Genomic DNA, 13738 nt, shown 5'->3' on the forward strand with positions numbered 1-13738 from the left:
CAGACCTATCCGAGGTGGGTCAGCAGCTGTGGCGGGATTATAAATGACAATGTGTTACTTTTTGGTCAGGCTCTTTGTCTGGGATAAGCCCATGGAAGTTTACGGGCTTTTTTCAGAGGCGCTGCTGTCTGCGGCGGTGCGGCACAAAGGGTTTTACTGGCGTGCGTCTGGGATGGACTCGTTACTCATGGGCGACGAAGCTGCAAGGGGATGGTTTGGAGCACCCCAGATGAGTATTATTAAAATTAATTATACCAGTTCAGTCACGTATTTAGTATATTCTATTTGTGACGGTAAAAAATAGCCAGGAAATCTTTCACTTTTTCAATCTCCCATCCCGCGGCCCACACGCAATGTGCTAAAGGTGTTATAATGACTTTAAATGACAGCGTATGGTCATTATTCAAACTAACGCTTATGGCCCGACTCTCCCATGTGGCTGGCTGCTTCGTGTTCATAGAATCATAGAATCACAGAATGGTTTAGGCTGGAAGGAACCCTAAAGACCATCTTGTTCCAACCCCCTGCCCTGGGCAGGGACACCTCCCACCAGCCCAGGTTGCTCCAAGCCCCGTCCAACCTGGCCTTGAACCCCTCCAGGGATGGGGCAGCCACAGCTTCTCTGGGCAACCTGGGCCAGGGGCTCACCGCCCTCACAGCAAAGAATTTCTTCCTAATAATCTCATCTAAACCTCCCCTCTTTCAGTGTAAAACCCTTCCCCCTCGTCCCATGGCTCCCCTCCCTGATCCAGAGTCCCTCCCCAGCTTTCCTGGAGCCCCTTTAGGGACTGGAAGGGGCTCTAAGGTCTCCCCGGAGCCTTCTCTTCTCCAGGCTGAACCCCCCCAGCTCTCTCAGCCTGTCCTCACAGCAGAGGGGCTCCAGCCCTCCCAGCATCGCTCGAGAGCAGCCCCAAACCTCCAGAGTTTGCGGCTCCGTGCAGCCCTGCTCCGGCAGAGCAGCTCACGCTGGCTGGGCTTGGGCTCCTGACCCCGCCACGGGGGACCACAGGAGCTGGAAGGGACCAAATCCTTACGGGAAACTGAAGGAAAACCTTGCAAACCAGCCTCGCTTAATACACTTCCAGTTATTAACTATCATCTCGTAAGAGACCGTTCATTGTTAAAAAAAAAAATCTCTGAGTGAAATTTATATATAAGATTTCAGTGAGCATTAATTACACAGGAAGGTTGCAGGGTCTGCATTATTCTGTTAATAGGATCTTCAGGAAAAAAAAAGACAGGTCTGACACAATGCGTTAGATTTGTTAAAGGACCGATTTTTAATTAGTTTTAACTGATAAGTTAATTAATGACTTTGCAAATACATACCCAGGACATGTATTCGATACGCAAAAAGTAGGTGCTGGGATTTTGCAGGGAATGCTCTATAACAAAGAGAGCGTGTGCCTGCCTGAAGTGCAAAATTCAACATAGCCATAACTACAGATCCCTAAATAGTGATTTCCATAATTACACAATTAAAGCAGAAAGACTCAATTTAAGGCATGCAAATATTCTTAATTCGGCTCTGCCATGACACTGTGAAGAAGAGACAGATGAATCTGATTACGGGCCCAGGAAGCGACAACTCCTCTCTAATACCACTCGATGGTTGTGTGTTACGGCAGAGCAGAGTTCGGGTTTCCTCGGTGAACTGCGCGCGCTTCTTTTAAGTACAACTTTAACTTTCAATTTCTTCCATTTATACTACTTAGCATGGGGATAACTGCAAATCACTTTAATCTAATTTACCCCAAAATAGTGACGATACATCTCTCAGTATAAACTCCGTCTTAACATAACATCTCTCTAGGAATATCAATACCACATATGATTTTCAATTAAAGCAGAAACTCAACCTTTTCTGTCTGAGGAAGGTTTTGTTATCTTTTTCTAAGCTTACAGCACCTGATGTGTGGATAAAAAAATCCGTCTTCTGGGGATTTTCAGCTAAATCTATTATTTAAATCCCGTTTATTAAGGTTCTTTGCTTCAGTGTCTGCATTTTCTTGGACACCTTTTTCCTGCCAAATGCAATCCTGGGCACAATGCACGGCCGGAGCCGTGCCCCAAGCACGCGGTCTTTGCGGCCGGCGGGGATGTGCCGACCCTGGACATCTCCTGGGGGCTTCATCCACCCAATGGGAGGTTCTCCTTCGGTCCAACATGTGTTTCCCGGACGAGGCAGGGCTGCTCCAGCTCTGCTCACAGCCCTTGCACCCGGCCATCGCTGCCGGTGCAGCCCCTGTGTTCCGAGCATCCTCCTCCCACCAAGGCAGGTGGCCAAGCACTTTTGGCTGCCACCCCATCTGGTGGACCCACAAGCGGGGACCTGCTGCCATTGCACCTCCAGAGAAAGGCAAGGGAGATTCCGGCGCTGAGAGGCGGCTGTTGCGCTATTTGGCGGAGGCAGAAGGAAGCTCTTTGTTGTAGCAATAAACCACTCACCGTCAGCAGAAATGTGTTGTGCGGTCATTAAAGAGTGGGTAAGAGGTGCCCCACCGCTTGGGATTTTATTGCTTTGCAGTTTGCTCTGGAGAGTGTCGCGTTTATACAATCTTAGTGCTTTTAAAACCAAAGGTTTCTTTTTTTTATGTAGGTGAAATAGGCGCTCACATGCTTATAAATGCTCCCACACCCTCGCGTTTCCTCTCGAAATTCAGCTGCGTCCTGAGACGCGTGCTCTTCCCAAGCCCACTCAGACCAGGGGGAGCAAAGCACCGCGCACATCCGAAGTCACACCACCGGCTTCCCAGCACGGGGCTTTCACCGGGATTTCCCCAGGACAGGGGTTTAGCGTCATCACCCCCACAGAGCCGATCCTAACGAAGCAGCCGCTGCCATTTCTGAAGAGGCTTTGATGCAACAGAAGAACTTGTTAATAATCCTGCAGGGAAAAGAACTGGACCTAACTGTCTTTAAACTGAAAGAAGGGAGATTTAGATGAGATGTGAGGAAGAAATTCTTGGCTGTGAGGGCGGTGAGCCCCTGGCCCAGGTTGCCCAGAGAAGCTGTAGCTGCCCCATCCCTGGAGGGGTTCAAGGCCAGGTTGGACGGGGCTTGGAGCAACCTGGGCTGGTGGGAGGTGTCCCTGCCCAGGGCAGGGGGTGGCACTGGGTGGGCTTTAAGGTCTCCTCCAACGCAAACCATTCTGTGATTCCATGATTCTAAACCCATATGGGTTTGGGGCTCCTGTTCCACCCAGCTGGCTATTTGGTGCGTTGTTGGGATCAGCCCACCGCAGCGAGCCCCGGGCTGTGTTGGATATAAGATCATCACAGACTTTTTTGAGGGGCCTGCAGGCGCTGACAGCGAGTGCTCAGCGCACACGCGGTCCTGGCAAAGGAGGGGACGAAAGGGACCGCAGCTAGAAAAGGAAGGAGCAGTTCAGTGCTGACAAGGACAAATATAATCCAACGCTTCCTTTTATGTAACCGTTGGCAAACATCTCTGATGAGCTTTAATGCCTCAGAGTGAAGCAAATAGATGGTCAGGAAGAGTGAAGTGGGGATTTTTTTTTTTTATTTTTTTTTTGCTGGTCTCACAAATATCTTTGCAGATAGCGGTGATTATAAATAGTCCTTTTGCCATTTCCTGACTGTGGTTTGCCGACTCTGCCTTATTTATGGCAGCACACGAGAAGCGGTCAGCGTTTCGCCCTGGCGTGGGGCTCGACTTCAGCGGTTGGGAGTTCCCACTTCAGAGCGGGCAGCGAAATAGAGGGACCCCCCAGCGTCCCACCAGAAGAACCTTTGGGGCAGATGAGCGAGTGCTGTGATGGGACTAAGGGGATCGTGAGCTCCAGATTTACTTGAGCAGACAGCTACCAGTAATGTCCTCCTCCAGACTGTTGAGCACGTACCCCGTGGAGAGGCTCCTCACTGGAAGCAGCACAAGTGCCTTATGCAGAATCCTCATCACCTTGCCGGCTTCGCCTCCAGCGTGTCCCAACTTCATCCTCGGCCGTGCTTTTGCGAGACGGAGTTAGTTGTGCACCGTAACACCCTTTCCAGGGGCTAAGTGGCATCTCCCCCTGCCTCATCCACCCAACAGCCTTCTCCTCTTACCAACGTCCTTGACACAACAGCTCAAGCAGAAGTCGCCGCCGCAGCACGCGAACTCCCAGGGCGCTCCATCGCCTCGTGACAGACAGGGCTGCGACACCCGCACGGAAGAGAAACTCTTTGTGCCGAACGCCTTAAAAACACGCTGGGGTAATTCATGCAAATACAGCGCGCTGAAAGGTTATCGGGCTTGCAGAACCAGCCCTCATACCTATGTCCACTACGACAATCTTTAATCATATTATCACATTGCTTTATTTCAGCCAGGACCTCACCTCCTCCAGCACGTGGGAGGTGGGCTCCTACCAGGGACCTGCTCCTCGTTCCTACCAGGATGGCATTCCCAGGCTGCGATGACTGTAGAGCCTCCCTGGGGCCGGGGAAGCACTGCTGCTGCCCCATTTCACAGGCAGGAAAGCAGAGAGAAGTCACTGAGTTATCCGTGGCAAGCCCAGCGCCGCGCAGATGCCGAGGTCCCGGGAGGAATTCAAGGCTTCCACGCTGGGAATCATGAGGAGGTGTGAGCACCACGGTGCCCTCAATCCGCAGCCACCGGGAACTGGAATAAGAAAAGAGACCGATCTTGATTGGAAAGCCATTTTTGAAGCGCGGTGGGGAGATGCGTGGATTGGGCCTGTCCGTAGCTGTCACCCAGCGAAGGTCTGAGGGCACTGCAGAAGTAAGGGTGTGGGTTTTCAGGCTCCAGTCACTGATCAGGGGGAAGTTTTGAGAAATAAAGCAAAAACGTGGTACCAGGCAGGACGGAAGAGCCCACCGAATGGTCCCAGAGTGACAGGCTGGCTCAGCCGAAACGGCTGGCCCTAACACACAGAAGAAAAGGCCACCTCATCATGAGGGACTTCAGCCTGAGTGACACAACGGATATCTCACGCTGCCAGGATTAAAACATCCTTGGAATTCCTTAAACGTCATCAATAGAAATTTCCTAACTCAAAATGTTTTGACTTGCGGAAATTCTGCACTAGCCCTCACCCTGCCGGAGGAGGACGGGCTGTCCTTCAGGCAGAAGGGATCTCCGTTGGATGGTATTGGTTACGCGCAAACAGCATGAAACCCACGCTCGGCAGCAGAAACGCACGCTGGGTTTGGAGGGATGGTTTCACAAAGCCAACACCAACCAGAAGCCAAATTCCTTGGGAAGAAGCATTCAGACTCCAAGATCTGACCAAGAATTGGCAATTCTCTGCTGTGGGGGCCCAACCTCACCACCCATCGTGATGGTCACCTTAGTTGGACAGCCAAGGCAGACTGCCGGCCATTTAAAAAATATATATGCAAAAGAAGACCTGGTTGGTGTCTCCGGCAGTTTCCTGGTTGCTGCTCAATTCCTGCATCCATTCTGTGTCCATGATCAGAAGGAATGGGAGAAGGTTTGGGCTGAGGAAACTTGGAGAGCTCAAACACCGCCCTTCCAGAGGGAAGACAGACCCCAAAAAAAGGCAAAGGGATAAGCTACCCACACGGCTTGTGGACATGGGATGGCAGGAGGCTCTTCCACGTTACAAACGTACCGAAGGGCAGCAAAACAGGGTGAGGCTCGAAGTGAGTCAGGGTTGCATCTTTCAGCAGCGGGGGTGAGGAATGGTTGGCCAAGTCACCATGACTTGTGATGGATTCTCCATAGCTGAAGAGGCTTCAAGGCAGGCAGCGACTGCTCGAAACGGGCCCTTGGACATCATGGTACACAGCGGGGTGGAATCTTTTCTCTCCAGGCTTTGACTTCGGGAAGGAGGGCAGCGAGCAGCTTTCCTGAAGGCTGTTGAGGGCATCTCTATGCACCTTCTCATCCTACAAACTCCATGTCAAAATGGCATTTTTTCCCAAACCTTCCTCAAACCATACTGTTTGTTAAACACCCTATTTTGCTTTATTCTGGTCCACAGGGGTGCCCTTCTGGCTCCTTTTCACACCGACTCGGGGGGTGAAAGAGCCTTATGAGCAGTTTTTGCCTCTTGACTTCCCACATCCCTTCTAAGCTCATTCGGAAAACATCTTCCCTTGCCCAACATCTCCACCAATTCCCCTGCCCCTTTGTTTTTATTTAGCTCTGTAATTACATTATCTGACTGTACAGCGTTTTGGAATGAAATCTGCATGAAAGATATTAAGAAAAATAAATTTGTGTTTTGCAATATCTTTGAAGCTATCTTTAGTCTGGGCAACGAGAACAAAATCGGCGTTCGACTCTCCACAAATCTCCAGCTTTGTGGAGCTCTTGGGAAAGAGGGTTTCATGGGCCGGGGCAGGGAAATCCACGAGTTCAGGTTATTTTATTAATACTATTAATAACTATTTTTTGGCAGCGCTACGCAAGGCAGAAAAACACCAGGTATGCACGAGATGTAATTACGTTTATAGTTAATGCTGTACGTTTTCCAGGGGAAGCAAAGCACTGCCTTTTTTGTTTTTTCCCCCCCCTCACTTTTTGGGGGAACATGGCAAAGTTTGCCGGGGCGGCACCGAGCGTCGTGAGCACGTGTGGAGGAAAAGCTGCGTGGGGATGGCGATGGTGCGGGGCCGAGTTTCAGGAGGGGATGGGGAAAGGCTTTTCCCCCCCGTTTTGCACCATGGGGAAACAGCTCTGAAACACGGGGGGCGCTGGGGGGGGACACCCCTGGGAGCTGCGGGGTACTCGGAGGGGGAGCGATGCGGGCAGGCGCGATGCCGCACAGGCCCCTCTGCCTCCCCCGCACCCCCCGGGCCCCGCTTCTCCCCAGGGCCCTTCGCCTTCACCCGCTGCGAGGAGCGACCCGAGCGGCCGGGGGAAGCTCGGGGGGGGCCGTGCCGTTGCCGGGCTTTCACCCCCCGCCCGGGCCGGGCCCGCGGAGGCTCGGGGAACGACGACGCTTGGCCGGGGCTCCCCGAGGGTCCGCTCCGCACCCCCCGCCCCGCTCCACGGGGGGCGCCGCGGCGGCGGCCCCACGGCGCGGAGCGGCCCCGCGCCCGCCGGTGGCGGCGGCCGGGCTGGGGCGGCCGCGGCGGCGGGGCCGGGCCCGGTGCGGGGGCGGAGGGCAGCGGCGGCGGGGCCGGTCCGGCGGGGCTGCCGCGCTGGGCCAGACTCAGCCCCTTTCTCCCGCCGCCGCCGCTGGCTGCGAGCGCGCTGCGGCGGCTGGAGCTGCCCCCAGAGCGGCTGGTGATGGCGGCGGCGCGGGCTCGGCAGCGGGAGGCGCCCGCCCAGCCCTGCGCGCCGCGCCGCTAGCGGCAGCGCCCGTGCCCGCGGCGGCCGCCCCGGCCCATGCCCCCGGGGGGAAGGGGGGCTGCAGCAGCCCGGCGAGCCGCCCACCCGCGCAGCGGGGGCATCGCCCCCACTCGCCGCTCCTGGGAGGGCGGAAAGGAGGCAGCGGCGGCGGCGGCGGCGCCGGCATTGTGCGCGGCGGATCGCAGGCCCCGGCGGCGCGGGGCTCGCCTGCCTCCCGCCCCAGCCTCATGAACCAGCCGGACGGCTCCGCTCCGGCGGCGGCGACGGGAGCGCAGGTAGGCGGCGGGCCGGGCGGCGTGTCCCCCGGGGGGAGGCGGAGGGAGCGGGGAGGAAGGGAGGGAGGGCGGCCGCCGCAGCCGCCCCGTCGCGGAGCCCCCGCCGGCGGCGCTTTGGCGCAGTGCGCGGGGGGCGCCGGCGGGACGCGGCTCCCCCTCGGCCCCGCACCGGCCCCGCCGCCCCCCTCGCACCGGGGCGGAAAACAAAGCGGCGCCCAGCGGCCATGTCGGCGGGGACCGGCCGCGGCCCGGCCCGGCCCGGCCCGCCCCGCACCCCCCGGCCCCCGCTGCCCCCGGCCCCGGGCCCGCCGGGCGCCGCTCCCCCCCGCGGGGCTTTTTCTTCTTTCCTTTTTCTTCCCCCCCCCCTCCTTTTTCTCCTTTTTTTCTTTTTGCCCCTTCTCTAATTTTCCTCCCGAACGGTAGGTTTTTTTTTTTTTTCCATTAAAACGACGCCACCTAGAGGAGACTATTTCGTAAATAAAAAAAAAAAAAGAGAAATTAAAATTGCAAAAAAAAAAAAAAAAGAGGAAATATTCAGCTATTTCTCATTTTTGGAGAAAGTCGGGGGCGGCGGGGCCGGGTCACCCCCCCATCCCCCCCCGCCTCGCCCCGCACATCCCCGGTTTGTCCCTTCGGAGGCGAAGCCCAGGGAATATGTAAATGAAAATTAAGCTGGAATTTGAATGAATTCGGGTTCCCTCCCCCCCACACCCCCCCCCCCGCTGCCCCTTTTTCTGGAGACGAAGGAGCCGGGGGCGCAGCGGGGTGCGGGGGCCAGGGTGGGCACCCCCGGGTGGGCTGCGGGGATGGGGGAGTTTGGGAAAGTGGGAGAATTGCTGTTACGGAGCAATTAGGAATTGTACTTCATTGTAATTTTGAACTTGTGCAGCACGCTGTGCCAAAACTGATTTTCTTCTTTTTTTTTTTTTCCCGTTTTTTTTTTTCCTTTTCTTTTTTTTTTTTTTTTTTGCTGCAGTGCTTAAAGTTATTTGTTTCAAACGAGGAGTTTTGCAGGAAAATTAGAGCATAGAAAATTTGCTGTGGACACACCCAAATTTTTTTTTTTTTATTTTTTTTTTTTTTTTTGGTGATTTTGGATTTCATGCAAAACTGCTCTTAAACAATGAGGTTCTAAACACAGTCCAGGAAAACACGAGGACAAGCAAAATTAAGAGTCGAATGTCAGTTTTATTTTTGAATTTCTTGGCTTTTCGGATGGTTTCTCCTGGCATAATTAAAACATAGTTTCCAGCATTTAATTTCCTACTTCTTTTGTACAGAAAAAAATTTCCATAGTAGGTTTTTTTTTTTCCTTCTTTTTTTTAAGCACACACGCTGCAACAACTCCAGATACTGGGGATCATATCAATCTAGGATTTACACAGGTTTATTATAAGGTCCGCCATTATATTATGAATATGCATAATTACCAATATTGTGAAAAAAATAATTGCAGATTTAGTGATTTTGATTTTTATTTTTTTTAAACAGTAAAACTAAAGTGCCTTTAAAGGGCTCAGCCATGATTATTTTTCACAATTTCAAAATCCTTTTTCTCTCTGACTCTTGCTGTAAAGCCTTCCTGGAGTTTGAACTGAAAAATATCTTTTTTTCATAATTTTTTTTTTTTTGGTTTTGTTGGGTTTTTTTTTGTTGTTTTTTTTTAAACGCTGTTCTGTGCCTCCTCTTTTGCTGTTTAGGGGGGGTGCCTTGCGACTTCTGGACTGTGCACACACTAGTTTATTATTGTAGGGTTGCCCTTGAATACTGGGGGTCTTGGTATTGATCTTTTTAAAAATAAATAACAAAAGAGCACTGAAACCTGCATTGTTTCAAGAAAAAAAAAAAGCAATATAGGAGAGATGCATGGCCTTTCCACCCAAAAGCGGGGGAGGGAGAGGAAGGGAAAGATTAGGTCAACATTGAGTTTTACCAACCTTGACACAGTCTCCTCTCTAAAATGGGGACAAAATAGCAAGATGGCTGGCTCCACAGCTGCAGCAGTTTGGTTTTTTTTTTTTTTTGGTGTGTGTGTGGGTTTTTTTTGTTTTTTTTTTTTTTTTTTTTTTTGAAAAAGGCATTTTTAAATTTTGAACTCAGCAGTGAGTTTCTGGAGCTGCCGGGCACCCAGCCGCAAATGCTGCAATTCAGGCGCTTTAAAAAAAAAAAAAAAAAAAAAAAAAAATTTCAATCCGGAATGAATTTTTAAATCTGAATCTCAAAGCCCTGAAAAGTTTTTTTTTTTCTTTCTTTCTTTTTTTTTCTTTTTCCTTTTCTCCTTTGATTTTTATTTCACTGTAACTTGATATTTGCTGGAAATTAGGCAGGAGGGCCGGTGAATTTAGGATTCTGGGGCTGTTTTTCACCCTTCCTCCCCGTCATTTGTTTCACATTTTGGGTTGCTCAGAGTGGGGGGGGGTGAGGGTGGGGGTGGGGGGAAATGGAAAAAATTTGCAAAGCAGGATAACTCTTGGGTGGAGGAGAAAATAGTCTGAAATGTCAACTTCATTTTTTTTATTTTTTCTTTTTTTGCATTTATTTCCCCCCCCACCGAAGGACCCACCCTCTTCCTGAATCTTTTTTTTTTTTTTTTATTTTTTTTTTATTTTAAGCAAATACTGAAGTGAGTGCCGCGGTGCCAGGGCAGCGCTGGTGCAGATAGAGCGGGGTGGCACGGATGGGGCAAAATTACACCCGGTGATCTAAATTGGATTAAACAATCCCGGAGAATATTTTATTAGTGGTTTTGATCCAGGAAGCTTTACTGTGGGGGCTTTTCCATATTCTTACACTCCAAAAATTCCCTTCCTTGAGCTGCACCCCGTAACTTTCCCTTACTCGGTGATTAGACCCAAAGAAACTGTTTAGCTGTAATTTATTTTTTTTAATTTTTTTTTTTTAAGGTTTCATACGTTTTTATTTTTTTTTTTTTCCAAACGGAGATCTTTTCCTACTGCTTTTTCTCTGCCTGTCACCCCCGGGATGTGGGGAGCAGCACCGTGGCTGTGCCATGGGATGGGATGGGGGGGGACACGACACAGATCGATGGGTGCTGCGTTTTCATTATGAATAACGAGATAGATTCAGTTTTGGGTCAGAATGACCGCGTTTTCGCAGTTGTATCAGGCAAGTTTGATGGTGCTCTCCTCAAACAGAGGAACTGAAACTTGAAAGGCCTTAGTTTGTGTCTGTTTTAACCTGTTTTCGGCGGTTGTGGGAATAAGTGAATTTTCTGTGGGTTCGTGCCCGTCACGTCCCCGCAGAGGTGGGAGCGCGGTGCCATAGTGCTGGGCTGCAAGCGGGGGGATGCCGCCCGCCGGAGGTGTGCCTACCGCAACCTTCCCAATCTTTAACTCTCTCTCTATCAGTTTCTTTTTGAACAACGGCTTCCATTATACGTTCCGCCGGTGATGAAAAGCTCCGGTTGAGGTTATAATGGGTTTCTGAATCTAACCTTTCTGCGTGCCGGTGTCCTTCCAAGGGGAAACCTCCTCCTCCTGCTTGAAAAATTTTTCATCGTTTTTTCGTCGCGGTCTGCTTTCAGGGGGATTAATTTTTATTTTTTAATTGTTTTTGTGTTTTGTTTTGTTTTTTTCTGGAAAGTCGATCAATATTTATCATTTTAAAATTTGCTGTTTGGCGGCCTGGGGAGGGGGAGGGGGAGGAAGGGAGCCCGGCAGAGCGATACCAACGGATTTCTCGTGACATAATTGAAATGAAATTTTTCTTTTTTTTTTTAAAAAAATACAAGTCCCTCATCCTCAGTGAGGATGAATATAGACGTGTTTTCATCCAGGGATGAAAACAGACGTAATATTATTAAAGTAGTAGATAATATTTACGGAGGCGCCGTATAAAACCCTAGGATGCTGTTCGCATAACTCCCGAATAATTTAAATATATATCACTGCCATAACGCAACGCCAGGAATAGTTCGGTTCATCACGTGGCCCTGGGGATGTGCCCTCAAGTTGCCGTGATGCCAGTGCGGTAGTGAAATCAGTGTTCTCAAAGTTAGATGAATTTAATTTTTTTTTTTTTTTAATTTTAATTTTTTTTTTAATTTCTTGGGGTTGAAGCCTGCTCTCAGGCTGGTGCTGATCCGGTTTCGTGTCCGCTTCTTTGGATGCTGTGCCACGGAAGGGATTATTCGCGTGGGAATGATGCTGGGGCTGTGACGTGGACGGGGATGGTCCCGTGGTGCCGGGGAGTTTTGCTGGAGGCGCCGCTGGCAGGATGGGCCCCGCTGGTCCCCGAAGTGCCGAGGGGGGCCCCGGCGGGAGGGCGAGGGGATGGGGCGCCGGGGCAGGGACTGCGAGCGGGGCTGGAGGCTGTGGTTCCTTCTTGGAAAGGGACATGAGAAAATGCCACCACGAGATACTTATTTCCTGTAATTTCTAAATTTCTGAGCATCTAGCATGACGTATAGTTAGAATTTCGCATTTACGGATTCAGCTTGGCCATACCGTGCTTTCTGGGGAAGAAGTTTCTAATTTTTAAAGGTCTTTTATGGATTAATTGCTAGTCATCTGCCTCCTTTTTGCTTTTGTTTGGTTCCTTGAATGTCTCTTGATTATTTTGTACTATGTGATGCCAATTTAGTGGTTAACTAGTATGCAAACTACATCTGGACGTGTTGACTTTGCATTAACAATCATTGATTTGTCTGGAGCAAGGGAATAGAAATGAATGATGCTGTTTACCGTGGATAGTATATGAAAAATAACCATTTGTGATGTGTCTTTCATCAGTGGCGCTGGGCTCTGCCTCGTCGGCAGTCGTCTCAGAGCTGGGGTTTTAAGCCGTGGCACCAGGGGTGGGAAGAGGGAGACGGTAAGGTGGCGGCACAGGGTGTACGGTGGAGGGGTTGACTACGTGCCCGAGGCACGGCACGGGGCTCCTGGTGACCTTGACTGGCTCTGGGTGACAGTGGGAGTGGGGTAAAGTTGTAGCAGGAAGAGAAAAGAAATGAATATGTATATATAAACATATATATAATATACAGCATATATAATATTTGTATAGAGGGCTTTTCACTAGGGCCTGTTGCAGTAGGACAAGGAGTAATGGTTTTAAACGAAAAGAGGGAAGATTTAGACTAGATACAAGGAAGAAATTTTTTACGCTGAGGGTGGTGAGCCCCTGGCCCAGGTTGCCCAGAGAAGCTGTGGCTGCCCCATCCCTGGAGGGGTTCAAGGCCAGGTTGGACGGGGCTTGGAGCAACCTGATCTGGTGGGAGGTGTCCCTGCCCAGGGCAGGGGGTTGTATTAGAAGGTCTTCAAAGGTCCCTTCCAACCCAAACCATTCTATGATTCTGTGATCATCAAGAGGATGCAAAATTTAATAAGCATAACTAATAGGAGCCGATTGAGCTGATGGGTGGCTTCGGCAACAGTTGGCTCTCTGCAAAGCCTGTGGCCACAGTGGCATGGTTGGCTCTGGCTGGAGCAGAGTTTGGTGCCTCCCATCCCTGCCTGGTTGTGGGGAAGCTGAGATGGACCCGTAGCTGCTGCATGTTCAGGTGAGTCATGGGACGTAGGAGGCATTGCTACGCATTTGTGTCTTCTTTGGAAGAAGGGAAGGACTGGAGGACATCCCCTTTCTGTGGAGCCAGTCCCTTCCCAAGACACGTGGGTGCTGGAGATGCCAAAGCTGCCATGTACCGCTCTTTGGACAGGGTGTTCACAAAGGCAGGGTTGCTTTCCCTTGGTTGATGTTGGATATTTGGACCTTGCATCTGTCCTCCCGCAGTCCTGGGCCTTGGTTGCTGTCTCCCGTTGAGCTCTCGTTGCTGTTGGTGAGGGAAGTTGAGCATGAGCACTGGTCTTCCTTTGGGGCTGGGGTCAGCAGGCTGGGCTTTTCCCACGCAGCAATTGCTCTGCTAGCCTCTGAAATGTGCGTCTGCTGGTCGGATACCGACATGAGGGATATGGGTGATCTCCTGTAATGTGGGTTTTGCACCCCAATGTGATTGAATGTGTAAACGCACGTGGAGGTGCCGGGCAAGCTGCATGATGGCTTTTCTGAGGTACTTGCGTCTTACTTACTTGAGTGTCTGTTTGCTGCTCCCAAAGTGAGCAGTGGCAGAAAAAGGAGGTTAAGTAGAGAAAATCCTCCTCCGTACTCTTTGAAAGCACAACCGCAAAGAAGTTTCTTATTCAGAGAGGTGTATTTGGGGG

General features: G+C 51.0%; 1 protein-coding gene across 16 annotated transcripts in view; it reads left to right on the top strand.

Annotated features, from left to right (window-relative positions):
* Nucleotides 1-7104: 7104 nt before the first annotated feature.
* Nucleotides 7105-13738, top strand: part of ZNF618 (zinc finger protein 618) — a 171539-nt gene continuing 164905 nt past the window's right edge. For all 16 annotated transcript variants that reach the window (XM_054220261.1, XM_054220268.1, XM_054220266.1 and 13 more), the window contains exon 1: nt 7105-7559. In XM_054220261.1, the coding sequence (XP_054076236.1) occupies nt 7512-7559 (48 nt within the window). In that variant the 5' untranslated portion in view covers nt 7105-7511. The remainder of the gene's footprint in view (nt 7560-13738) is intronic.

The sequence above is a fragment of the Rissa tridactyla genome, chromosome 14, assembly GCF_028500815.1.
Source record: "Rissa tridactyla isolate bRisTri1 chromosome 14, bRisTri1.patW.cur.20221130, whole genome shotgun sequence".
NCBI lineage: Eukaryota > Metazoa > Chordata > Aves > Charadriiformes > Laridae > Rissa > Rissa tridactyla.